Here is a 25,809-nt window from a genome sequence, read left to right on the forward strand (position 1 = left end):
TATCCACCCGCTGCACGGAGCGGCCAGACAGCGGGAATTTGATGCCGAGCGGGAGGGTTCATACGAACCCGAACCTCAGCAGTTTTGGACAATCCCTAGTTAATGGTCGTGTTCCTCACACCATTCATGGACACTTTTGCAGGGCACATTGTACTGCTAGAGATTAGTTGTCTTGAAGGGTTGTACGTGGTCTATAAGAATGTTTAGGTACATGGTAGGTGTTGACGTACCATCAGCCTGAACACTAGAACATTAGGTTTCCCAGCAAAACATTGCCGTAACATCACACTGCTTCTTCTGAAGGAGTAAGGACTATATGAGGAGAGTGCCAAAAGGTGTTGGATGCCTAAGGGCCATTTATACTTCTCTGTTTTAAAGGGATATCCAAAGTATCTTTCTACAGCCAAACTGGAAATGGCATCCCTGATGAGGGGCAAGATTACTGAAACAGCTGTAGCTGTAGCAGTACAGTACAGTCTATGGAGGATGTGCAGATCTTACAAGCTGACTTAGACACACTGAGTGTTTGGGCGTCCACTTGGCAAATGAGGTTCAATGTGGATAAATGTAAAGTTATGCACCTGGGTAATAATAACCCACATGCATCATATGTCCTAGGGGGAGTTACACTGGGAGAGTCACTGATAGAGAAGGATCTGGGTGTACTTGTAGATAATAGACTACAGAACAGCACACAATGTCAGTCAGCTGCTTCTAAGGCCAGCAGGATATTGTCATGCATTAAAACAGGCATGGACTCACGGGACAGGGATATAATATTACCGCTTTATAAAGCTTTGGTGCGGCCTCATCTGGAGTATGCTCTCCAGTTCTGGAACCCGATTCATAAAAAGGATGTTCTAGAGCTGGAGAGGGTACAAAAACAGGCAACTAAACTAATAAGGGGAATGGAGCATCTTAGTTATGAGGAGAGATTAAAAGAATTACATTTGTTTAGTCTGGAGAAGAGACGTTTAAGGGGGAGATATGATTAACTTATTTAAATATATAAATGGCCCCTACAAGAAATATGGGGAAAAGATGTTCCAGGTAAAACCCCCTCAAAGGACAAGGGGGCACTGCCTCCGCCTAGAGAGACAAGGGGGCACTGCCTCCGACTGGAGAAAAAAAGGTTCAATCTCCGGAGGCGACAAGTCTTCTTTACCATGAGAACTGTGAATCTGTGGAACAGTCTACCACAGGATCTGGTCACAGCAACAACAGTAGAGGGCTTTAAAACTGGCCTAGACAAGTTCTTAGAGCAAAATAATATAAATGCATATGTATAGAACCTATCACCCCTCCCCCTTCCCTGTATCCATCCCCTCCTTGGTTGAACTTGATGGACATGTGTCTTTTTTTAACCGCATTAACTATGTAACTATGTTCCATTTGGGAAGGTTGTGGTAATAGCAGCACCTTTTGAAGAGAGTCTGGTGCACATTATCTAGGGGGGCTAGTTCTATCTCACCCCCACCGAAAGCCAGTAGATGTTCACTTGCCTACTGTTGGTGCTTTTGGTGGGGGACAGGGATCTTTAGTTGTTCTTTCTTATTACCTACTGCAAAAATGGTCTAACTGCTGTCACTGTGCTCTGATAGGGTCTTTAGGAAGGGTTTCTCTTCTTAATCGAGCAGTAGATGGTAACCACTGACACTTAGGAGAATTGCTGTTAAACACACCAGTTCTCCACTATTCTAATACTCTGATTTGCGATATTCTTCATTTGATGAAACCGTAAATTCTTCCCCTTTCTGTCTATATTATAAATCAGTCTGTCATTTATATAATGATCTTGCTTGTATGCTAAATGCCTGCCGACCAAATGAATGTTTCCTTGCTTCTAAGAACAATCAATTTGTTTTTCAGTCTGACACCTATCTCTGCAAGTCATACCGGCTGCCGCTGGAGAGTGAAGCCTATGTAGGTATGTATTCTGCGGAGGTAAAGAGCCTTCATAATTCCTTTGCATTATTCAACTGTTTTTCTTTGGAAATCATGAGCTTAATCGTCTGTCACAGAGACCTAAAGTGACATTTATCTTATGTAACGCAGCAACAAAGCAGAAAAAAAAGCTCCTTAAAGTCAAGATAACAAACTGTGTCTTGGGGGCTATGTGAGTAATTGAAGCTGGGGAGTTGAGTACCGATGCCTGTGGCAACCATTACCAAGAAGCGCCATTTGTAAGATATTGGCTTCCTGTCACTACTTCGCTGCGTAATTCTGCACCACTATATGGGCTTTTTATTTACCTGAAGTAATATGATTGGGGAACAATGTGCCAGGTCAACCAATCGTGTAAGCAAGCTCTTATACCGTACAACGTATTACTATACTGGCTACATATCCGCGACCTGGCAATGGATGTGTATGTGTCATGGAAAATAAAGAAGTAGAAGATTTATTTTATTATTATTAGTGCTAGATCATGAAAGTAATACAGAAGATTTGTTTGCGATGTATCGGGAACCATTGACCCAGCGCTCCCAATTCCAGCAATGGGAATTCAAGTGGTGTTTGCAAGAAAACACGTTGTGCATTGAAATAATTATTAGGAAATTTGAATGATTCCCCTAAAGGGTCATTACGTAAGAAAGTTCTGTAATTTTTCTTGTGAAATATTGAGTAATGTTTACAGAATCTTTGTACTTTTTTGCCTGTGTTGTGTTTTTGTGCAGCAGAAGTGAACAAGAAAGGAAATTGTAATTCACATGCAGTGACATTACGGTGACATGCTCTTCCATTAAACAGAGTACTTTTTTTTTTTTTTTTGCATGATCTCGCTGCTTTATAGATGTGATCAATGTTAATCTGAATGATCTGGGAGGCTGACAGAATGGGGAATCTCTAGAGGCCGAGGCTCCAAAGTTGCTATGGTAACCCTGTTCTCCGAAAACAGAATTCTTAGTGGTGGAAGGGGGTCTAAGAGGCTGCTTCTGTTTAGTGCTTCATGGTATTCGCTTCACCTTGTGTGAACCCAGGGCTTCCCTGATCCACAGAAAGCACAAAATATTTCTTATTGACATGTTCTTCCTCTCGGTAAATGGAAGCTTTTGGGTTCACTTATATTTGTGGCGTATGCTCTTGTTATGTGAATAGGAAGCCTTACACACAATAATGAGGGAGAACAGAAGGAAGGAAGGAGAGATGGTGCAGTGACGTCATCCCTGGAGATCAGACATAATTCTCAACATTCCAGGGAAAATGTAGCCCCCCGTACATATCAGGAAATGTACACAGCATGCAGACAATGTCTGCTGCTAGCGGGTTACAGCCTATCGAAAATATTCCTTTATATGTATTATTATAGGTTTTTAAAAACCATATAGATCCATTTCATGGTTATGTATCACAAAATATAGATTTACAGCAAATTTACTATGACAATGAGATCCTGGATAAAAAAAGCTTTCTTCCATAGTGTCCACCACCAAATTTTGCACCTACCTGTACCTTACCTTTCGAGAGATCCATAGGGGTCTTCAAATAAGTGTCATGCTGAGTTATTTCTTGCACAGGCTGCCCACATCAACCACTGCTTGGTACCGGAGCTTGAAGCAGCAGCAAATGAGCTGACCATTAAAAGCTTCCCCTTTCCCAAACCACCAACTTGCTGGGTCTTTAATAAAATGGAAAGAAGTTACATGGTTACTACTGTTTCATACAACTTACCTTCATTTGATAGCCAATATGATTTCTAACTTATTTATAAATCACATGATTAACCAAAAACAGCTTTAATGTATTTGCCGCCAGGTGTCTCAATTTACTGCAATCTGTTTTCCACTACCTGTTATCAGGGGAAACCTGTCTCTAGTAACGGCCAGGTCAGGACAAATTACAGGAATTGGGTATGGGGTTTAGCATATGCTATTTGCAGGAGAGTTGAGATGAGCGAACTGGTCCAAGGTTCGGGTTCATACGTTGTCAATTGAATGCCGCTGTCTTCCCATTCCGTGGGGAAGGCGGAGACAGCCAGAGTCCCGCCTTGAAAACAGGATTACAGCCTAGGTCATAGGCTGTATCCCTGTTTTCCAGGTGGAACTTGGGCTGTCTCCACCTTCCCAAGGGAACGGGAAGACAGCGGGATTCAAGTGCTGATGGTTCAGGTTCGTACGAACTCGAACCTTGGAACGGTTCACACATCTCTACAGGAGAGAGCCTGGGCTGTGTAGCTGTCTACAATCTGAGCTGGTGTGTAACCTCTGTTATCTCTAAAACTAAGAGAGCAGACAGCCCATTTGACAGGTTTTATTAGGAGCAACTAAATGTTATTCATTGTCTGTGTAGAATTTTGCAGTCAGGAAGTAGGCCAATAATAAAATAATCAATTCAGGGGTACATCTATATCCTATATGGAAATTTGTAAATTTGCAACAAATTCTTTCTGGACCTATATAGCTTACCAAACCTTGCCTGTAAGTGGGAGGGGATTTAAAGGGTAAAATCTGTAAATCTGAATTTGCAGCACACTTTTTTCATGTAGAAGGCTTTTACTGCATTAGTTGGTGTTTTGTATACTGTGATTTGCTGTAGATTTGCAAATTGCACAGAAAATCTTCCAGATCTGAATGTCCTCTGATTTGGCAGCTTTCAGTGACACTGTTCCATTTCACAAGTTCTTTGTCATTGAATAAAACATACATTTTTATACTTTTTTGTGTCTTTTATAGAAATAGGTTTTTATGTTTCCCTTAACTTTGCTCCATCTTCTTCATGCAGTCCAGAAGGATAAGGTCTTGTATATTTATGAATGCCAGAGGCAAAAAGAGGGCTTCATGCTAGGTTACGGCAGCACACAATGACGTACAAAGCTCCCTCTAATTGGGAACTTAAAGGGATCTGACCATAGTGTCACACACTGGAAAAAAAATAACCCCTGAGGAATCTGCTTTTACTTTATATGCAGGAGGAATATCATAGCTTGTAGCTACTGAAGGAAACTGTGAAAATAACCGTCACATGTAGCAGTGTACATCCAGCTCTATAAATATCCATTGAAGATAAAGGAAATGACGGAACAGTAGTAGACTCTTTCTTTATCGTTTTGAGAGAAGACAATAGGATTGCCCTGAACTGAATAGACCCTAATATATAGTATTCGTTTTTGCAGAAAAGATATTGATCCATTGATGCTTTCTCTTATGATTCTGTAATTTCTACAGGTTTGCATTAAATTGCTGTTCACATCATGATTGAGCTGTACACTGTTGTACATGTCAGGAAATCATGATGTCAAGATATCATCACATTTGGCCTGTTTTTACCCTGGGGGGTGTGTGTGTATATTTATTTATTTTTTCTAAGGTATGAAAGCCGAGTCTAACATGTAAAATGTACAATAAACTGTACAATCTATTGAAAATATACATTGAGCACACTATGGTATACATTAGGATACCCTTTAGATGGTATTTTACTGTATACCGGCAATGATAACTGTGTCCCTGTAATAAGTATAACAAACATTTTTATTAAAGTATTCTATTGACCCCCAAAAGTTATACAAATCACCAATATACACTTATTACGGGAAATGCTTAAAAAGTGCTTTTTTCCCTGCACTTACTACTACATCAAGGCTTTACTTCCTGGATACCATGGTGATGTCACTTCCTGGATAAAATGGTGATGTCACGACCCGACCCTCAGAGCTGTGCGGGCTGTGGCTGCTGGAGAGGATGATGGCAGGGGGACACTGAGGGACACAGGACACTGGAGGGACACTGAACATCCCTCTGCTATCATCCTCTCCAGCAGCCACAGCCCCCACAGCTCTGGGAGTCGGGTCGTGACATCACCATTTTATCAAGGAAGTGAAGCCTTGATGTAGTAGTAAGTGCAAGGAAAAAAGCACTTTATAAGCATTTCCCGTAATACAATACTTTGATAAAAAAAATTTCGCCTGACTTCTCCTTGGGGCTGGTTTCACACTACGTATATTTCAGTCAGTATTGTGGTCCTCATATTGCAACCAAAACCAGGAGTGGATTAAAAACACAGAAAGGCTCTGTCCACACAATGTTGAAATTGAGTGGATGGCCGCCATATAACGGTAAATAACTGCCATTATTTCAATATAACAGCCGTTGTTCTAAAATAACAGCAAATATTTGCCATTAAATGGCGGTCATCCACTCAATTTCAACATTGTGTGAACAGAGCCTTTCTGTGTTTTCAATCCACTCCTGGTTTTGGTTGCAATATGAGGACCACAATACTGACTGAAATATATGTAGTGTGAACCCAGCCTTAAAGTGACATTTAACAGGGAGCCATGATGTCTACTTCATGTGTAGCCATCTAGAATAGATAACATTTTTTTTCTTAGTTTATATATTTGCTTAGTAGATACTAATGTTAGATCGATTTCATCACTACCATTGCGTATTCAACCAGTGAGTGCACCTATAACCTGTGTTGCATTTCTCTGCCATTTTGCAATCCTGAGCCTTGGCTACAAGTAAAAGGGGCTTTACCAGATCAGAAATTCATGGCTACTGTCTTCCAAAACCAACATGACTTCTACCCATGGATTGTATCATGCATTGCAGCTCATCCTCATTGAAGTGAATGGAGGTGAGCTACAGTTCCTGACTCGGCTTATGTCCTTGGTTTTGGACAAGCCCTATAAGAGTGGCTTGTCTGCCAGGTTTTACATTGTTTTTGGAAGAAGCTTATGCAGAAGAACGGTTCATCTGTGGTTTCTTGGATTTGGCTTCCATGGTCATGTAGTTGCATATAGGTCTGGGATAACCATGTGCAATGGCTTACTGTAGTAGTGGAAAGCTGTATATTCTAGAATGATAATCATGCTGAGGATAGTTAACATCTGGTAGCCTAGCTAACAAATTTGGGGTTTGTGGGTGTTGGTACAACACTTGGTGTTCGGAGTGTAGAATCATCAGTAAATGTTAGTGAAACATGAATCATTTTCTGGGTCATTATTACAGGTTAGAGCTGAGACAATGAAGAAAATCTTCCATGGTATTCTAGGAAGTGAATGTTACATTTTATGCCAGTCCCCACCATCTGCACTTCCACGTCTTTGTTCCGACACAAAGGGAATGCCACCTAAGCTAGTCATGTCGGGATACTAAAGAGGAAGCACTGGCAGAATTTTCTCTGGAATACCCCTTTAAAGGAGAAGTCTGGCGGGGGGGGGGGGGGGGGGGGGGGGGGGGGGTTAAAACACATAAAAAAAAAAGGTTATAATCACTTGTTCCTGTGCGCACAGTCGTGTCCCGCTCCTGGACCCCACCGACTGTCTTCTGAGCTCCGGCTACGTCATGACCCGGCTGATTAATGCCCCGCTCAGTCAGTCAGTGACTGGGGCAGGACACCGCTGCAGTCACTGATTGATGTCAAACCCAGGTTGTGAAGATGACAGCCGGAGGGGTCTGGGAGCTCTGTGATGCAGCCCAGTGAGAGCACTGGGAGTGGTAAGCATATTGTCTAATCCTCTAATATCTCTAATCTCATCTCTTATATGCTTTGCCCAGGGGCGTAGCTAATGTCTCCTGGGCCCTGGTGCGAGAGGCCAACTTGGGCCCCCCCCCCCCCTCCTTTCACGACCAAGTGATGCTATTGTTGTTGTGTGTGTATATATATATATATATATATATATATATATATATATATATACATACACACAGTGGTGCCTTGGATTATGAGCATAATTCGTTCCAGGACCGTGCTTGTAATCCAAATCCACTCTTAAACCAAAGCAAATTTTCCTATAAGAAATCATGTAAATGCAGACAATTGGTTCCACACCCCAAATATATTTATTATTCTGTACTGTACAGTAATGGAGAGGATGGGAAACACAAGGGCTGATAGAGACTGCAGGGAGCATGAAGGAATGAGCAGGACAGATGTGGGCACATACATGCAGCACTCTCTGTCCGGGGAGAGAGGGGTTACAGCTATGGAGAGATTACCCCCCCCCCCCACAGTCCTGTCCCCTGATGTAAGCCCCAGCCTGAAGGGGATCTGCTATGATTTGGAAGGTGTTTGGAGTACAGTGCTGTAGACCCCGCTATGCAGGCCATGCCCCTTCTCCACTCGCGCTCCCACCCAATACAGGAAGTTCTTAAACCAAAGCAATGTTCTTAAACCAAGTCACAATTTTGAAAAACTGTGAGCTCTTAAACCAAAACGCTCTTAAACGAAGTTACTCTTAAACCAAGGTACCACTGTATGTATGTATATATATATATATATATATATATGTATATATATACACACACACACACACCAAGACAGATATTACCTATTACCGCCATACTGTTACCGACCAAATCCTGTATACTGAGACCAATATTACCAGTAATACCAGTATATAGGGAGGAAACATTACCGCCACACCACAACCACTACCATCACCACCATATTGTTACTGACCAAATCCAGTATACTAAATCACCTCATCCAGTCATATAGAGGTGGCCCCAGCTCTACACAGGCTCTATACACCATATACATTACTGTGCAGTTATATCAGGTGACTCACAGGAGACGTCTTTTCTGATCGGAGTTCTTTCCTTTTCATCATCTTCTCCATCCGTCCTGGGCCGTTATGAGAACTTCTCCGAGCCACGAATCCACAGAATCTGCCAGACAGACATATTAGGCTCCACACTCTGACACCATCTCCATCTCTCTACACACTGCACATCTGTACTGTCCCCTTTACACCCTCATTTAGTGGGTAGCCCTGACTCTATGTGACCTCCTAATAATATATGCCCCCCTCTGTGTATTCCCTCTCCCCCTATGTTGCCCCCCCAAATAGATGGCCCCCTCTACCCCCTCCCTTATAGATGGCCCCCTCTACCCCCTCCCTTATAGATGGCCCCCTCTCTCCTCACCCTCCCTTATGGATGGTCCCCTCTCCCCCCACCCTCCCTTATGGATGGCCCCCTCTCCCCCCACCCTCCCTTATAGATGGTCCCCTCTCCCCCCACCCTCCCTTATAGATGGTCCCCTCTCCCCCCACCCTCCCTTATAGATGGTCCCCTCCCCCCCCCCCCCCTCCCTTATAGATGGTCCCCTCCCCCCCCCCCTCCCTTATAGATGGTCCCCTTCCCCCCCTCCCTTATAGATGGTCCCCTTCCCCCCCTCCCTTATAGATGGTCCCCTTTCCCCCCCTTTATAGATGGTCCCCTTCCTCCCTCCCTTATAGATGGTCCCCTTCCCCCCCCACCCTCATAGATGGCCCCTCTTTCCCCCCACCCTCATAGATGGCTCCTCTTTCCCCCCACCCTCATAGATGGCCCCCTCCTTCCCCCCACCCTCATAGATGGCCCCCTCCTTCCCCCCACCCTCATAGATGGCCCCCCTCTTTCCCCCCACCCTCATAGATGCCCCCCTCTTCCCCCCCACCCTCATAGATGGCCCCCTCTTTCCCCCCACCCTCATAGATGGCCCCCTCTTTCCCCCCACCCTCATAGATGGCCCCCTCTTTCCCCCCACCCTCATAGATGGCCCCCTCTTTCCCCCCACCCTCATAGATGGCCCCCCCCTTCCCCCCACCCTCATAGATGGCCCCCTCTTTCCCCCCACCCTCATAGATGGCCCCCTCTTTCCCCCCACCCTCATAGATGGCCCCCTCTTTCCCCCCCACCCTCATAGATGGCCCCCTCTTTCCCCCCACCCTCATAGATGGCCCCCTCCTTTCCCCCCACCCTCATAGATGGCCCCCTCCTTTCCCCCCACCCTCATAGATGGCTCCTCTTTCCCCCCACCCTCATAGATGGCCCCCTCTTTCCCCCCACCCTCATAGATGGCCCCCTCCTTTCCCCCCACCCTCATAGATGGCCCCCTCCTTTCCCCCCCACCCTCATAGATGGCCCCCTCTTTCCCCCCCACCCTCATAGATGCCCCCCTCTTTCCCCCCCACCCTCATAGATGGCCCCCTCTTTCCCCCCACCCTCATAGATGGCCCCCTCCTTTCCCCCCACCCTCATAGATGGCCCCCTCTTTCCCCCCACCCTCATAGATGGCCCCCTCCTTTCCCCCCACCCTCATAGATGGCCCCCTCCTTTCCCCCCACCCTCATAGATGGCCCCCTCCTTTCCCCCCACCCTCATAGATGGCCCCCTCCTTTCCCCCCACCCTCATAGATTCCCCCTCTTTCCCCCAACCCTCATAGATGCCCCCCCTCTTTCCCCCCACCCTCATAGATGCCCCCCCTCTTTCCCCCCACCCTCATAGATGCCCCCCCTCTTTCCCCCCACCCTCATAGATGCCCCCCTCCTTTCCCCCCACCCTCATAGATGGCCCCCCTCCTTTCCCCCCACCCGTACAGGCTGATAAAAAAAACAAAACTTAACTCACCTGACATCGCGCTCCCACGTTGATCCTCACTCCTCCTGGTCTGTCCCCGGCTGCTGCGCGGCTGCCGGGGGTGTCGCGTCTTATCCCCGGCAGCGCGCGCATCCCAGAACTCCCTGCGCGCCGGAAACCGGAAGTCAGGGCCCAAGGCGCGCAGGGAGTTCTGGGATGCGCGCGCTGCCGGGGGTAAGATGCGACACCCCTGGCAGCCGCGCAGCAGCCGTGGGAAAGACGGAGCCAGACTCTTGTGACCGCAAGCAAAACAATGCTTGCGGTCACAAGAGTGATTGATCGGGGGGCCCCGCGGGCCCCCCTTGTGGCGGGCCCGGTCGCGGCGGCGACCCCCGCGACCACGGTGGCTACGCCACTGGCTTTGCCCTTGCTTTATATACATTTGCTGCTGAGAAGATCTGTCTTTTGGGAAAAGTTTTGACGGGTATTAGCGTAGATTAATTGAGAATTTGTGTCACTTTGTTATCCTATGAACTTTTCTGAAATCTTTATATCTGTACAGCATGGCCGATGGGCAATACTAAGCAGTTTTAAAGTGATGGCCTATCTTTGTGGTGTGTATTATTGTAGACTGATGAGCACTTAGCCTAGCAATACATTTATAATGACAGCAACAGCTTTTTCTTAGGCCATTTGTGGATAATAAAAATTCTTATTTTTTGTTAATACGATGCCATTTTATATAGATATTACCTCAATTCCTGTTTCTTGCAAACGGTCACCAAAGAAAGTCGAACATAATAACTAGTGATAGGTGGTGATTAAGCTCTATTATTATTTAAACATTTATAATATTACTCTATACCTGTCCTTTGTATTTAAACAGCGCAGCACTAGTGTATGTTTTCTATACTATAAAGTGACTTTGCCCCAACTGCTTAGGCTGTCAGATTGCTGCTTTTAATCCAAGGTCTGTCCTGTAGTCCGTTCGGCAGGTGATGCAGTTATTGTCCTAAATAACTATAAAACTTGCAGCCCTGTGTCAGATTGGCATGGCCTAGATTGTCTATGCCCTAGGCCTGCAACGCCTCTCCATCCTTCCTCCCCGCCCTCTTCACCATTAGGAATGCCCCAGGCAGGATATCTCATAATCATCACTTTTCTGAACACTGCACATGTGCTGGATTGTTAAGGCATCTGTGCATTGTTCAGACAAGTGATGAATAGGAGAGATCCCACTCAGGGGCATTCTTAATGGTGAAGAGGGTGAGGAGGAGGGACGGAGAGGTGGTGCAAGCCTAGGGCACAGACACTCTAGGCCACACTAATTTGACACAAGGCTGCAAGTTTTAAAGTTATTTTTTAGGACAATAACTGCATCACCTGCCAAATGGAGCCCAGGACAGATCTGGGATTAAAAGCAGCTATCTGAAGGTATAAGAGGTGTGTGTGTGTGGGGGGGGAGGATTGTGGGTACAGTGTTGCTTTAAACAGTTGGTTTCTTTGAGTGTGAATATCTTCCAGGCGCGGACATTCTTATACAAGTATATAATTTTATGTCTGGTTGTCCCAGAATTTATAGCACTGTTTAGTGTTCTGCATGTGGATAGATGGGCTCCAGCATATTTTATAGTCAGCTTTAAATGTATAACCCTAACTAAGATGATGAGCTCGGACAAGTGACTCATCGGAGGTCAGTAGAGTCATCTTCTCTCTTTGACACAAATGTGAATGTTCCAGATGGAAATGTCATAGGTTCTCCTGTTCTGTAGAGGTGGTGGTAGGTAATGAACAGCAGGGAATATTATGGGACCTAGTCTATATATATGTGGTTTATTTTTTTGACAAGGGAAGGCTGCAGACTATCCAGATGAATAGTAATGATGTCCCGATTTGTAAAGCTGCAGATTCGCAGGGTGACACACTTTCTCACATCACTGTACTGGCAGTTTATTTTATAGTTTGCAGAAAATATTAATGGCTATAGGGTGTCTTAGAGACACTTGGAGGAATTGAGCCTGACAACTGGCTACTCAGCCAAGAAATGTAGCTGTCATCTTCATCCATAGATTTCCCTCACATGACTGGCCAGTAAACAAATGTCTGCTGTTCTCTATGGTGACTGATTGAACCTGCAGTATGTCACAATTTAATACATGCCATAGAGCGGGGGAAAGAATCAATGGCAGTAATATAGTTTTACAGCATAATTTTATTATATCTTCCATGGTTGTTTCTGTTATCGTAGATAAACTGTAAACTATTATTATTTTTATGGAGATTTATACATTTAGAAAATGTGTTTTGACCTTTGTGGGGGGTTTTGTTGCTGCCTGCCGTTTCACAATCCTTGTAAGATCTGATTTCCTACAGTCCTCTCCAATAGCCACCCAGCACCCTACCATATTATATTGATGGGGACCATAAGTCTGAGATTTTACAGATGAAGGAGATAATGGTTTTCTTTTGGAGGAGATTATGGTTTGGCTGTTCAACTGTGGTCATGAATTACAGGAAAGCCACGTCCCTTAGGTGGCAGTAGAGAGCCATCTATTTTCCTTCTAAAAGAGAGCTGCTTTGCATGCTTTTTCCCCCCAAAAAATCAGTGCATGGCCTGTAAGGCTCTTTAAGTTAAAACGGCACTATCAGCAGGTTCAGGCCATTAAACCTGCTGATGTGAGCCAGTCGCTATTTACTTCAGGATTCCTGGGCTGTCCTTCTTCTTCCTGTGGGGTTCGGTATACTGATGTTTTTGTCTAATTGCTGGTATGCTAATTAGCGGGTTCGGAGCATTTGGGGCGTTCCCCATGCTCCCAAGGCACCCGCTCGGCCCACCTAGCCTGCCCTCTCCCAGCCGCCCACTATGCATATTCATATATATGCATAGCTAGGCCGCTTGTTACGGCGCATGTACAGGAAGCAGCCTGCAATCCGTTTTTTTTAATCCGTTTTTTGCAAAAAAAAGGATGCATTTGTGTGCATCCGTTTTGATACGTTTTTCCATTGACTTCCATTTTTAAAAAAAACGGACTGCATCCGTTTTTTTCATCCATTTTTTGCAAAAAAAAAAAAAACGCAGTGTGAAGCCAGCCTAACAAGTGGCCTAGCTATGCATATATATGAATATGTATAGTGGGCGGGTTGGGAGGGGGCAGGCTAGACGGGCCGAGCGGGTGCTCTGGGAGCATGGGGAACGCCCCAAATGCTCCGAACCCGCTAATTAGCATACCAGCAATTAGAGTAAAACATCAGTATACCAAACCCCACAGGAACACGAAGGACAGCCCAGGAATCCTGGGGTAAATAGCAGCTTGCGCATATCAGCAGGTTTGATGGCCCAAACCTTCTCATAGTGCCGGTTTAATGTTCTCTTCAAATTCATTGCCCTCTCTTGCAAACAATGAGTAATGCTTGGGAGCTAACATTTAGAGGTTAGAATTCTCTCTAGGATTGCAAATCCGACTGTTTAATGCATATAGATATTCTAGGGACTGTATGAGATTAGATAAAGAAGGCTGCTTTTTTCCTAGAAAAAGCATGTGATTTTCATGCATTGACTTTATCCCATATTACATCCCAGTGCCATGCAGATGCTGCCAAATGGTGGTGCTGTTCTTGAGGGAAAAGACAGCCATATTTTTCTAATCATCGACATCCTCTCTTTGTCATTAGTTTTGTTTATTTTATATAGCATTAAGGCCTCATTCACACTATGTATTTTTTTAAATTAAACAACGGACATTGTTGCAGGTTTGCAACAACGGCCTATTGCATTACCTACTGTGGAATCCCAGCCGGAGTGTATACACACTGAATACACTCCAGCCAGGATTCCATGCAGCCGCACAGAAAACTGGCATGTCTATTTTATGCGGCTGCTATTCCAGCCGTACTTTACATTGTCTGCTATGGCTAATTGGAGCGCGGATACACCCAAATGTGCCTGCATTCCAGTTAAAAAGAAGTGATGTTCACCTGGCCGGTATTGCAGTACCAACTGGGTCAATCACCTCAGACAGCGGCCATTCTGGCACAGCTGCACTGTTTACATTTCCTTGTGTCTATGATGAATTTAAAGGAAAACAATCACCTCCCTGATGGAGTGTGACCTGGCCTCAGTACTTATAGCTGCCAAGCGCAGTTGATCTACACTGTACCCGACAGGGTGACAATTTAAAAAAAATCCTGGCTTCTGGTAATTAGTCATGAGGGTGGGGCCAAAGTGGCATGTAGTCACACTGCCTCTGCCCTGCTCCTAACCACTCATACTTGATTGTCAGCCTGAGCTCTTGAAACTTAATGCAAAGGCCAGCACTCTGGCTGCCAATCAGTGGCTGGAAAGAGGGCGGAGCCATTGGGACTACATGCCACTGTGGCTCCTCCCTCATGTCTAGTTGGGACCAAGCATTAAAGGTAGTATTTTTATTTATTTTTTTTAAATTGTTGCCCTGCCGGAGACTCCTGAACACAGCTTCAGAGAGCTATAAGGTACTGCTATTGGGTACTGGGGCCAAGTCACACTCCCTCAGGGAGCTGGGTTCCCTTTAAATAGGTTCTTTACAATCAGCTTATTATACATTGGCTATTCAGGTATTAAGTCATTTTGTGCAGTTATACAGATGTCTCTTTCTTAGTCAGATGCTTCCAGTTGTTGAAGCAAATTTTAGTGAAGGTTAATTCTGCTGGGAATCCACAGGCTGGCCTAGTACCATTATACACTGTAGACAGCTCAAGAATTGTGACTGGGTTTCATATGAATTCTCTCTGGTCCTGTTATTGGGGTATTGTGACTGTTGCCTTAAGGGCGCTGGTCAGGCATAGTGAGTTGCTGTAGGGTAGATAACAATTTAAATACACTGCTCAAAAAAATAAGGGAACACTTTAACAACACAATATAACTCCACGTGAATCAAACTTCTGTAAATCACTCAGTACCTATGCTTTCTGGCTGATGTTTTGGCCACTTTTAAATGTAGGTGGTGCTTTCACACTCGTAGCTTGAGACAGACTCTACAACCCACACAAGTGGCTCAGGTAGTGCAGCTCATCCAGGATGACACATCAATGCGAGCTGTGGCAAGAAGGTTTGCTGTGTCTTTCAGCGCAGTGTCCAGAGGCTGCAGGCTCTACCAGGAGACAGGCCAGTGAGACTCCAAGGCCTCCATTGCTTAATAAATTTGAATTCCATTGATGATTTTTGTGTGATTTTGTCGTCCGCACATACAATTTTGTACAGAACAAAGTATTCAATGAGAATATTTCATTCATTCAGATCTAGTTTGTGTTATTTGTGTGTTCCCTTTATTTGTTTGAGCAGTATATGAAAGATTTTAGCACATTCAGCATTTTAACTAATATGGTTGGCAAGTCTGAAGGTAAGAAAATAGAGAAGATCCTTTTCCCATTGTATTCTATATGTGCATTTCCTTGCAGTCAGCTGCGCCTGGTTTCTCCATTGAGTACTTGTCAGATGGAGCAGCGGCGTTTTGATTTTTACTTTTACATTTGTTGTGTACTTTCATGGTTGGCAAAAAAAAATCTTGTTCCTATAATATGATTATTATTTGTTTTACTGCCAAGTTTCAATTCTTGGCAAACCTGCCCGATAACAGCCTGAAATGTGCTTCCTCCATCAACATACAAATTTGGAAGCAAATGAAAATCACTGGGAGCCAGATAGGGGTTTATGAGGAATGTGGAAATACTTGAAATCCTGTGTGTTTGTTGGCGTCTCTTCTGATCACTGTGTTCTCTTGGTGCAAACTTTATATAAACAAAAGTGCGGTAAATTATTTAAACGAACAATTGTTGTGGATCATTTAGTCACGTTTATATATGTATATCCAGAGTTATGAACATAAACCTCATCAAGTCTGAGGGTTTTGGAGGGTGTTTTGCTGCTCCAAATAAAACAAATACAAATGCTTGCCTTTAATTAAAGGGGCATTACTGCCCCACATTTGGGTCATATTGTCATCTCTGACCTGCCCCTCCAGCCTACATCACCATCTTCCTGTCATATACACATGTCCCAATAAAGATTTATGTGTATATTTAGGGAAAGTGAGATGTGTTAACAACATGCTGCCTTATGAGGAATGAGGCTACAGAAAGAGCAGATAGTGAGTAGATGCAGCAGGTGCTGCATCTCACTGTGCAATAGTCTGCAGCGAAATTTTGAAGTTTTGCTACAGCTTTTGGCAGAGAACTGGCAGGAATGGTGTGGGAGGGCTGTATATGGTGTGGGAGGACATTGATGAGGGAAAAACAGTGCATTTTGGGAATTGTAGTACTGAGCAACTGCTCTACCAGGAAGTACAACCTGGAACTACAGAACAAAGACTAAACAAATAAATATATGGTGGTTTCAGAACTAGAACACCAGGAGGCCAGTGGCTGTCAGTGAGAACCGGGCGCTATGGGGCACGAGGATGGGTAAGTATACTTTATTATGTTTCCACACCCCCTGCCTTCCTGTCATTTTTTAGTTTCTAGGGACTTCTCCTTTAATTTGGCCTGCCCAAACTGGCAGAAGCAATTTTTTATTTCTATTGTAAGTAAATATAACAGGGGACAAAATCTTTCAGCCTTTCCTGTTATATTGTGTATAGCATGTTTTTATTTCTCTTTATGATACTGAGAACCATATTTAGATTTCCTATTTGTTTTGTTACTAGAGGCAGCTGTTTCCTGGTGAGCATTGTTCCTCTTTAGAGCTTATTGTCTGCTATATCATGCTTGTCTTGTACATAGTCAGATTGCACGTTGAGCACTCATTTTGTATAGAAATGAGGTTTACATTATCTTCAGTGTTTATGGATAATATTTAATAATTGGTAATGGCTAACTGTAGGTTTTTTGAGTTACAAAGCTTTACATTGACTTATGGTAACCTAATTCAACCTTTTTAGATTTGGTCCTTTATGGGCATAATGGGTTTTATCTTGCCATGATCCTTGGCAAACAAAACTGAGCTCATATGCTATGGTGAAGTAGACTTTAAAGGAAATGTATCAAAAGAAAACTAAATAAAGTTTGTATGTTAAAATTTTTATGGTGTTTTTTATTTTTTTTGCATTTTGGTCACTAGGTTTAAAACTAAGCTGAGAGGAGTTTCATCCTTTTCACCACAGACAGGAGTAAAGTGAAAGGTGACACCAGTATATAGATAACAGGGGGTATACACAATCGCTGTATTTCGCAACTCCCGTCCCTGTGGAATGAACCCACGGAGCATGCTCACAGATGTGTCCCATACAGAGATTAGAGTCTGGAGATGGTTACTGTGTTAAGGTTTATGAGGCTTGGCATAAAGCAAGTCACTAAATGCTGTTTAAAACATCTTGGGCAAGAGGACAGCACCCATATTATGGTGCTATTAAAAAAAAAAAAAAAAGTACAATCCGGAAATAGAAGCATTTTAGAAAAAAAAATTACTCCTTCCATTATCAAATCGGTAAAAACAAATCTAGGAAATGGCCAAGGCCACACCACCGACTTTTGGGTTACATGCATTGGGTTGTGTACAATCTGGACTACAGCTGTTAGGGTATGTGCACACTACAGAATTCGCACGGATAGCTTCCAGCGGATTCTGTCGCTTGCCCCCCCTGTGCTCCCACTTGAAGCTCCGCTGGTCCCATAGGCTCCATTCTGTGCGCAGGTAGATTCCAACGTCCGCCCAAAGCATTGTCAATTCTTTGTGGCGGACAGCGCAATCTGCCTAAGCATAGAATGAAGCCCATGGGACGGGCAGAACTTCAAGCGGGAGCGCACACAGAATCTGCTGGAAGTTATCTGTCTGCACATACCCTCACTTCATGGCTCAATGCAATGAGTAGTTCTACCCAGTTGCAGTGTTGCCCTAGCTTTAGGGTATGTTCACATGGGGCAGATATTCTGCAGATTTTGTGCAGTAGAAAATCTGCTGTTAGGACATCAGTGGTGGCAGGGAAGCGGGTGGTCGGATAAGTGTACAACTTTTTTATTATTTTTAAAGCAGCTAGGGTCACATAGTAAAAAAAAGCCTAGCCTAGACATCCCCTTTAATTGGGAAAATCTACAACAAATTTATTTATGCCATCTATTGATTCAGCTGCTGGTCCATTAAAGCTATGGACAGTTACAGAATGTTTATTCCTTGATCTGACATGACATGGGGCATGGGAACAGCATCTTTGGGATTTTAGTAAACAGGTTGTTGTCAGTATCTGTCAGATGAACTGAGTCTTCTTTTTCCCCTGTCATATTATACAGAAAGGACAGGGTGGCATAGTGTCTTGCCTTATCCCTCCCCTGGTGATCAAGTCATGAACATGAATATTGGAGACACAGTGAATAGTGACAGATATTTAGTCTATCAAGACCCTGGTGAACTTCCACTGTGACCGTTCCAGATGCAGAATAATACTTGGGTACCAAATAAATACAGCAAACAGTACCAAATAAATACAGTTGGTGAACCTATGGAGTACTGTATTTTAATAACCCTTTAAAGGGAATGTCTCTTTTTTTTTGCAATTAAAAAACATCCCTGGAGAGACCATGCTGGAGGCACACAAGTCCTTTGTCATCTGTTTGGACAGTGCAGCAGGATGTGTGCGCTTTATGGCAGTTGCAATCAATGCAGGTCACTTAATAGGGAAATGTAATTGATTATTATAGTCCCCACAAAGTGGTGTAGTACAACTCCCTCCCCCCAGAAAACATCAAGAAGTGATGGGACGTTTATATATATATATATATATATATATATATATATATATATATATATATATATATATATATATATAAATCACACATACACACACACACACACACACACACAGATTTATCAAACATGGTGTAAAGTGAAACTGGCCCAGTTGCCCCTAGCAACCAATCAGATTCCACTTTTCATTCCTCCCAGACTCTTTGGAAAATTAAAAGTGGAATCTGATTGGTTGCTAGGGGCAACTGAGCCAGCTTTACTTTATACCATGTTTGATAAATCTCCCCCATAGTGTCTTACCTCTATGCCTTCTTTAGGTCTAAAGCGATACAAACGGCTGTAATTCACCCACCCTCTAAGTTTTAAGTTTAAGGAGTTGTCTCAATGTGTCACAGTCTCTACAGTAAAGCAGAAATGTGCTGCAACAATAAGGCTGCATTCACACGACCCATAAAATTGTCCATCGTTGTGGATCTGCCACCATGGACAATTTTAGGAACCATTCAAGTGAATGCAACCCTTCACATGATCTAATAGGACATGTTCTAATGCGGATCATGGCACGGATCCCCCCCGCCGCCCTGAAGCAGAGATGACAGAAGACAACAACTCGCCTATTTCCCCTGTGCTGGTGAACAATCAACAGGCCGGCATGGGGGGAGTAGACGAGTAGTTGTCTTCTGCGCTCCTGTCATCTCTGTTCCCGGGCGGCGGGGGTGCACTTTGGGAGATCTGTGCCACGATAATGGATCCGTGTCGCGGCATGGATCATGTGAATGAGGCCTAAGTGTCAGCCCATTAAGGCTGATCTCATGGCTGGTGTTAAAGCTGGGATTATTTTATATGGATATGGACATTATTTGTGTAAAACAAGAAAGTAAATGTTTTTAATACCAACCTGGATTAATGCAGTATGTCACAATATTCTTGTTTTCTATTACCCTAAAAAGTAACAAAGAATATGTAACTATTGTATGGCTAGAATTGCACGATCATCATAAAAAGACTCAATATTCAGCTGAATGAATAATAAAGTTACAGCGTAATACATAGTAAAACTTGTGTCAGTAGTCTCCAATTGCCTCTATTATTCAGGGGGAACCTGCTAGCGATGACTAGATGGTGTCACTTATGTAGAATCTTTGACAGTATATGAAATGTAATGCTATTTTTATTGAGAAATCCACATTGTGTTCTTTTTATTTTAGTTGACTTCAGGCCTCATGCCAATATGGATACCACACATCACATGCTCCTGTTTGGATGCAGCTCCCCCGCTTCCACCGAAGAATACTGGTATGTGGCTCTCAGTAATCTGTCAGTTTTGGATGAGTAAATAGACAATATATAATTCACATTTCTTCCATCAAATAGCACTCATCGCATTTCTTTTTCTTCACATGTTGGCCTATTTTCTATTTCGGAGAACTTGCCATTTTTGTGCTCCTTTTTACTTGTCATTTTTTTCAGCACCTGACAACTATTGTTGCTTTATAAGTTTAACATCTGTTTTGTTAATAACAAAGTGACAATTTGTTGTTCTTTGCTGATAAGATAATTTGAATGTGACAACCAGTACGGAGGGGAAACCTGTTGTCACATTACTGCAGTTGGCAGTAAAAAAACAAAAACAAAGAATAACTAAAACAAACATTATTAGTACCGTATAATATGACTTTTTAACCTTGAAAAATTGGGGTTAAAATCGGGGGTCGTCTTATACGCCGGGTATGGTTGCCCCATACGGTGGGGGGGCTCAAAAATGGCTCCATCCCCACCTTATTGGGTGACCACTATAAAAAAAAAAACATTTAATTTACCTAGGGCCCGGTCCCTGCCACCGATACCGTTCCCAGCACAGGCAGTGTGACGTACACTACCTGCGCCGGAGACTGAGATTGCATGAACCTCTCCCTAGCAGCCGAGCGTCTCATCTAATCTCAAGTTGCTTCGGCAACTTCCGGCGCGCCTCTCATTCTCCCGAAGCTCTCCCGGCAGCCGAGCATTTCCGAGCCTCTCCGATGAGACGCTTGGCTGCTAGGGAGAGGTTCGGTGATCTCCGGGAACGGTACCGGAGGTGCACGGAGGTCGGGAACGGGCCCTAGGTGAGTTAAATGGGGTTTTTTTGTTTTTTTTTTAAATTTAGCTGCAGTTAACATTTTCCGGTGTAAAAGGCGAACCCCTGACAATCTGCTTGAAAGTCAGGGGTTATCTTATACGCCCAGTCGCCTTATACACGGGAAAATATGGAAAATATGGTACTTGCTATTTCTTTAAATTCTGAATTCTTATGTCTTGTAGTAGAAATGCTTTTTGAAGATCATTGCATTTATTATTCATGGAGTCTTCTGATATAATAAATAATTTCTTGGACCTGGTATTGTTGTAAGGCTGACATTTGGATGATAATTCTGCATTTACACCACCTTTTGTAGATCCAGCATTGTCACATAGATACCACCTACTGTGTATGTGCACCCCCAGCTACTGTTGAGTAATATGGCCACTGCAGCCCTTTGTTTCTATGGCTTACTTTACAACCTATTAAAGGGAAACTATCAGCAGGTTGGACGCACCTAACCTACTGATACCTGTATGCAATAGGAAGCTTAGTCTCTTACGTTCGTCACCAGCGCCGTTCCCGTGCAGTTTGTAGTGTAATCCTGCATCTGGTAAGGCTGTTTTCACCCCCAGATCACTGGTCCGGCCTGTCCCCAGACTGCCCTCTCTGCTGATAATTATTAGAAGGGGCGGTTAGGGGTCAGATCGGCACTCTGGGCACAGTAGTCCTACCCACAGTGCTCCAAATGGCACCGGACACAGGATTACACTACAAGCTGTACGGGAACGATGCCGAGGATGAAGGTAAAAGACTTTATTCTCATCACCCCGTGCACAATAGGGACCTATCATTAGGTTAGATGCATCTAGTGTCCCTTTGAGGAATATAGACATAATAGATAGGACCTATATATTAGTTTCCACTCTATTAGCCAGAATGATAAGCCAGGGCTGGCTTCTATACAAAATGTCCAATGGGAAAACCCCTTCAACCCTTTTAGTGATCCCCCTTATGCCTTTTTACAGCATGATTGTGATATGTATATATTCCACGCTCCCCTGCTGCGTCCTATTTGATCACATTTTGTACGCAAACAAAACAGATGCATTTTGATCCTTTTTTTTTTCTTTTTTTAGAAGTCAATGAAAAAACGGATCTGAACTGCTGTAACAGATTCATCCGTTTTTCTATCTGTTTTCTGCATTAAACGGATTTCAAAAATGCAGTGTGAACCCGGCCTAATAAGATTTTAATCAATAGGTTACATAAATCCCAAAATGCTGCCAATAAAAAAAAATTTGTCCCTAAAAAAACCAAGACCTCGTATGGCTACCTTGGTGAAATAAATAAATAAATAAGGTATGACTCTTGAATGGCACCTATAAAAAAAAAAAAAAAAAGGAAGTAAATTGCTTGGTGTAAAATAGGCCAGACTTTTAAGGGTTAAAAGAAACTCAATAAACAACCACCAAAATATAATCCAGATCCAACAAAATGTCTACATTGTTTGGATTTACCCCTTTACATACCTGCGAAAAGCAGCATTACAGCAGTAATAACCATTTCCCAAATGATCTCTTCGGCATCTTTGGTCTGTTCTCGTCTGCATCCACTGTCTTGGTCCTTGTTGGGTGGTTAAATCAGATCTATTTTTAGAAGTATATACTGTTCCCTTAAGACTAGTGAATGCAAATGCCTGAATCTGGTTGCCTTCATTTAATGGGGCGGACGCAAATGAGATCAGTGATGATGAATGTGCGCGTCTCCGCAGGCGCAAGCTTGGTGTCTGCACTTGGTAAATGACTGTCTTAGGCTTCTTTACGGTTTATGTTTATATTATTGAGTTATGTATACAGTTTTTATTCCTTCCCATTCATTGTGCAGATTAATGTAACCATGATATGCATTATTTAGTGACATTCAGAATGGCTATTTTAATATGTATGACCTATATGCAAATGAATAGTGTTTACACAAGCAAAATTGAACCCACCAAAAGGTTAATACATTAGTAATACTTTTTCTTCTGCCTTCCATTCTGGCATCATCACAGCTCGTAATTGGGTTATGCCTATATAGTTTTATTAACAGTGTGCGGAAAGCAGTGACGTGTACTCCCAATATGCAGCTGATAGGAACGGTGATGCAGCCCGATGCTAACCGGCTTCCCCTAGAGACTATCTCTATTTAACCTCAATAATGCAAATGACTTTACCGTTCAGATTTTGATGCTTGTTCTGAGCGGGTCTCACCCCTAATTTACGTCTTTTGGCACGCTGATGGAAATGCGATGCTTAAAAGACAAAATGTCCTGAACTTCTCGTTGAAAAACAAACAGTCGGTAGGTCTTCTGGGAAAAGGGTAATTGTTACACTTCCTTTATGCAAGGAATATGGTAAGAGATGTTTAAGAATGGGATTATTCTGTCTCCAAACGAAAGGCAAACCTTCTCTATTTATAAGGGCAAGTACTATGAATATTTTACTAGTAATGGATAGTCTTAATAGGTTTTGGCTGGAGCCACATGTTGCATCAAAGTTGTTCAGTTTAAAAAAAATTAAAATAAAAAGATGAAAGACGTTCCAAGGATGAATTTTCAATGTCTGATAAATGACCCTATATTGGTAAGTAAGGTTTGTTTGTTTTTTTACTTTGTGTGGTCTTTTTTGCTTTCCTTCTGATTTTGGTGCACATTGTATAAAGCCCTACTTCCGGTCTGGTGTACTTCCTGTAACAGACTTCCTGTTCCGTGTACACTCTAGCTATGATTTCAGCCAATTCTATCTCCTTTCCACTATGTGGGACGGGTTATAGTGTGTAGTGTAGAGTGTAGAGGGTAGAGTTGGTTGAATTCCTGGCTAGAGTGTCCAGTACACAGGAACAGGAAGTCATCTACAAGATGTACATCAGACAGGAAGTTGGGCTGACAAAAGAGCAGACAAACTTATTGGGAGAAATGCCCCATATAGTATGTTTGACAACTTCAAAACAGAATACATAATGTTAGACCTAAATTGAGTACTGGGTAACTAGATCACACTGCCAGGCTATGTCCCTATCCATTAAAAGATTGAAAACCCTGTGGGAAGTTTTCTGATTATACTTTTTACTATCCCTAAACCAGTAAAATTCTGTCATTCATATTAAGGCTATGTTCACACTACGTAAGAGACCGGCCGTTCCGTGACCCCGGCCGGGTCACGGAACGGCCGGTCTCTGGCCGGATCATCTCAGCCGGTACTTAAGTACCGCCCGGGTAATCTTTCTGGCCACGGAGCTCTGATGCGGGCGCATCAGCGTGCGCCCGCATCAGAGCTTCCCATAGCGCACAGATAAGCAAGCGGCCGGAGCCGCTCGCTTCACTGTGTGAACTGACAGGGTTTTCTGCGGCCGGAATTCACTGAATTCCGGCCACAGAAAACGGACATGTCAGTTTTATCCGTCGCTGCATGGGATCCCGGCCGGAGCGCATACGATGTGTGCATACGATGAACATAAAGCTTTGTCACACACTGCAAAACTACGGCCATAGTTTTACGTAGTGTGAACATAGCCTATTACTGTTTGTAAGAAAAAAATGACATCTAGTCAGTTCAGTCTGTCATCCTGCAGTGTTGATGAGGAGGAAGGCAAAATAAAATGGGAAGCTTACATATCGTGCCACACTTTTATTATACGGAAGGCAAAAACACCATTGTAAAGTAAATACTCCTTACTAGGTGCCGGGTGGGGGGGGGGGGGGGGACTCAGAAGAAAAATCTCTGTATAATAATTAAGGAATACACGTAACATTTTCATGATATTTATTTATTTTTTTTGCCTGTAGATGCTGAGGATGCCCCCTTTTATAGATATGGTTCTGTGTATAAATCCATTATAGGAGAGATCTGTATGTGGTTATACATAGTTATTAGATCCCTCCTCAGCCATTTTTTTTTCTAACTAAATAACCCTCATTTTGATAATCTTTCTTACTCCCATAGTTCTCCCGTTTTGTTGTTTGGTGGCCAAAACTGTACACAATATTCCGTATGTGATGCCACTTGTGATTTATGAGGTGGTAAAGCCATGTTCTTGTGTTATGCATCATTATTTCTAAGTGTCCTGTGTCAGTGGGGCAGGAGCGTGCCTGTGTGACCACCATATTCACGTCTAACGGATGGACAGGGATAGCCTGAGGCTGTGCTCTGCAGTCTCCATCAGTTTCATTGACTGTGCATAGAGTGACTACCTCACATAGGGTGTACTACCTCAGGATCACTGTTCAGAGTGTCCAGTGCACAGGAACAGGAAGTCCTCCACGAGATAAACACCAGACAGGAAGTTGGGCTGACAACAGAGCAGACAGTTTGTATCCAAAGGAAAAGAGGCTACTGGACAGTAGTAAAAATAACTTTATTTATCAATGTAAATTCATTTCATTCAGGGTATATTTTTAGGACAATTTAGGGAGCCCCATATACTGTTTTTGAAAACTTCAAACCATAGTATACTACCCAAATCTAGTACCAAGCTACTACATAATACTGACATTTTATGTGCCTATCCATCAAAAGATGCAAAACCGGTGGGACGCTTACCTATCCTACTTTTTATTATACCTAAACAAGTAAAATTCTGTGCCGAGTTCTTAGTAATACAGTTTGTTAGGCTGAAAAAAAAACACCCTACATCTATTTAGTTCAGTCTGTCATTCTGCAGTGTTGATCTAGAGGAAAAGAACATCATTACGTATCATGCCATACTT

General features: G+C 43.2%; 1 protein-coding gene across 6 annotated transcripts in view; it reads left to right on the plus strand.

Moving 5' to 3' along the window:
* PAM (peptidylglycine alpha-amidating monooxygenase) overlaps positions 1-25,809 on the plus strand; it is a 134,378-nt gene that overhangs the window by 21,004 nt on the left and 87,565 nt on the right. For all 6 annotated transcript variants that reach the window (XM_069962967.1, XM_069962969.1, XM_069962971.1 and 3 more), the window contains 2 exons: positions 1,870-1,927; positions 20,209-20,296. In XM_069962967.1, the coding sequence (XP_069819068.1) occupies positions 1,870-1,927; positions 20,209-20,296 (146 nt within the window). The remainder of the gene's footprint in view (positions 1-1,869; positions 1,928-20,208; positions 20,297-25,809) is intronic.

This window comes from Dendropsophus ebraccatus, chromosome 3 (assembly GCF_027789765.1).
Source record: "Dendropsophus ebraccatus isolate aDenEbr1 chromosome 3, aDenEbr1.pat, whole genome shotgun sequence".
Lineage (NCBI taxonomy): Eukaryota > Metazoa > Chordata > Amphibia > Anura > Hylidae > Dendropsophus > Dendropsophus ebraccatus.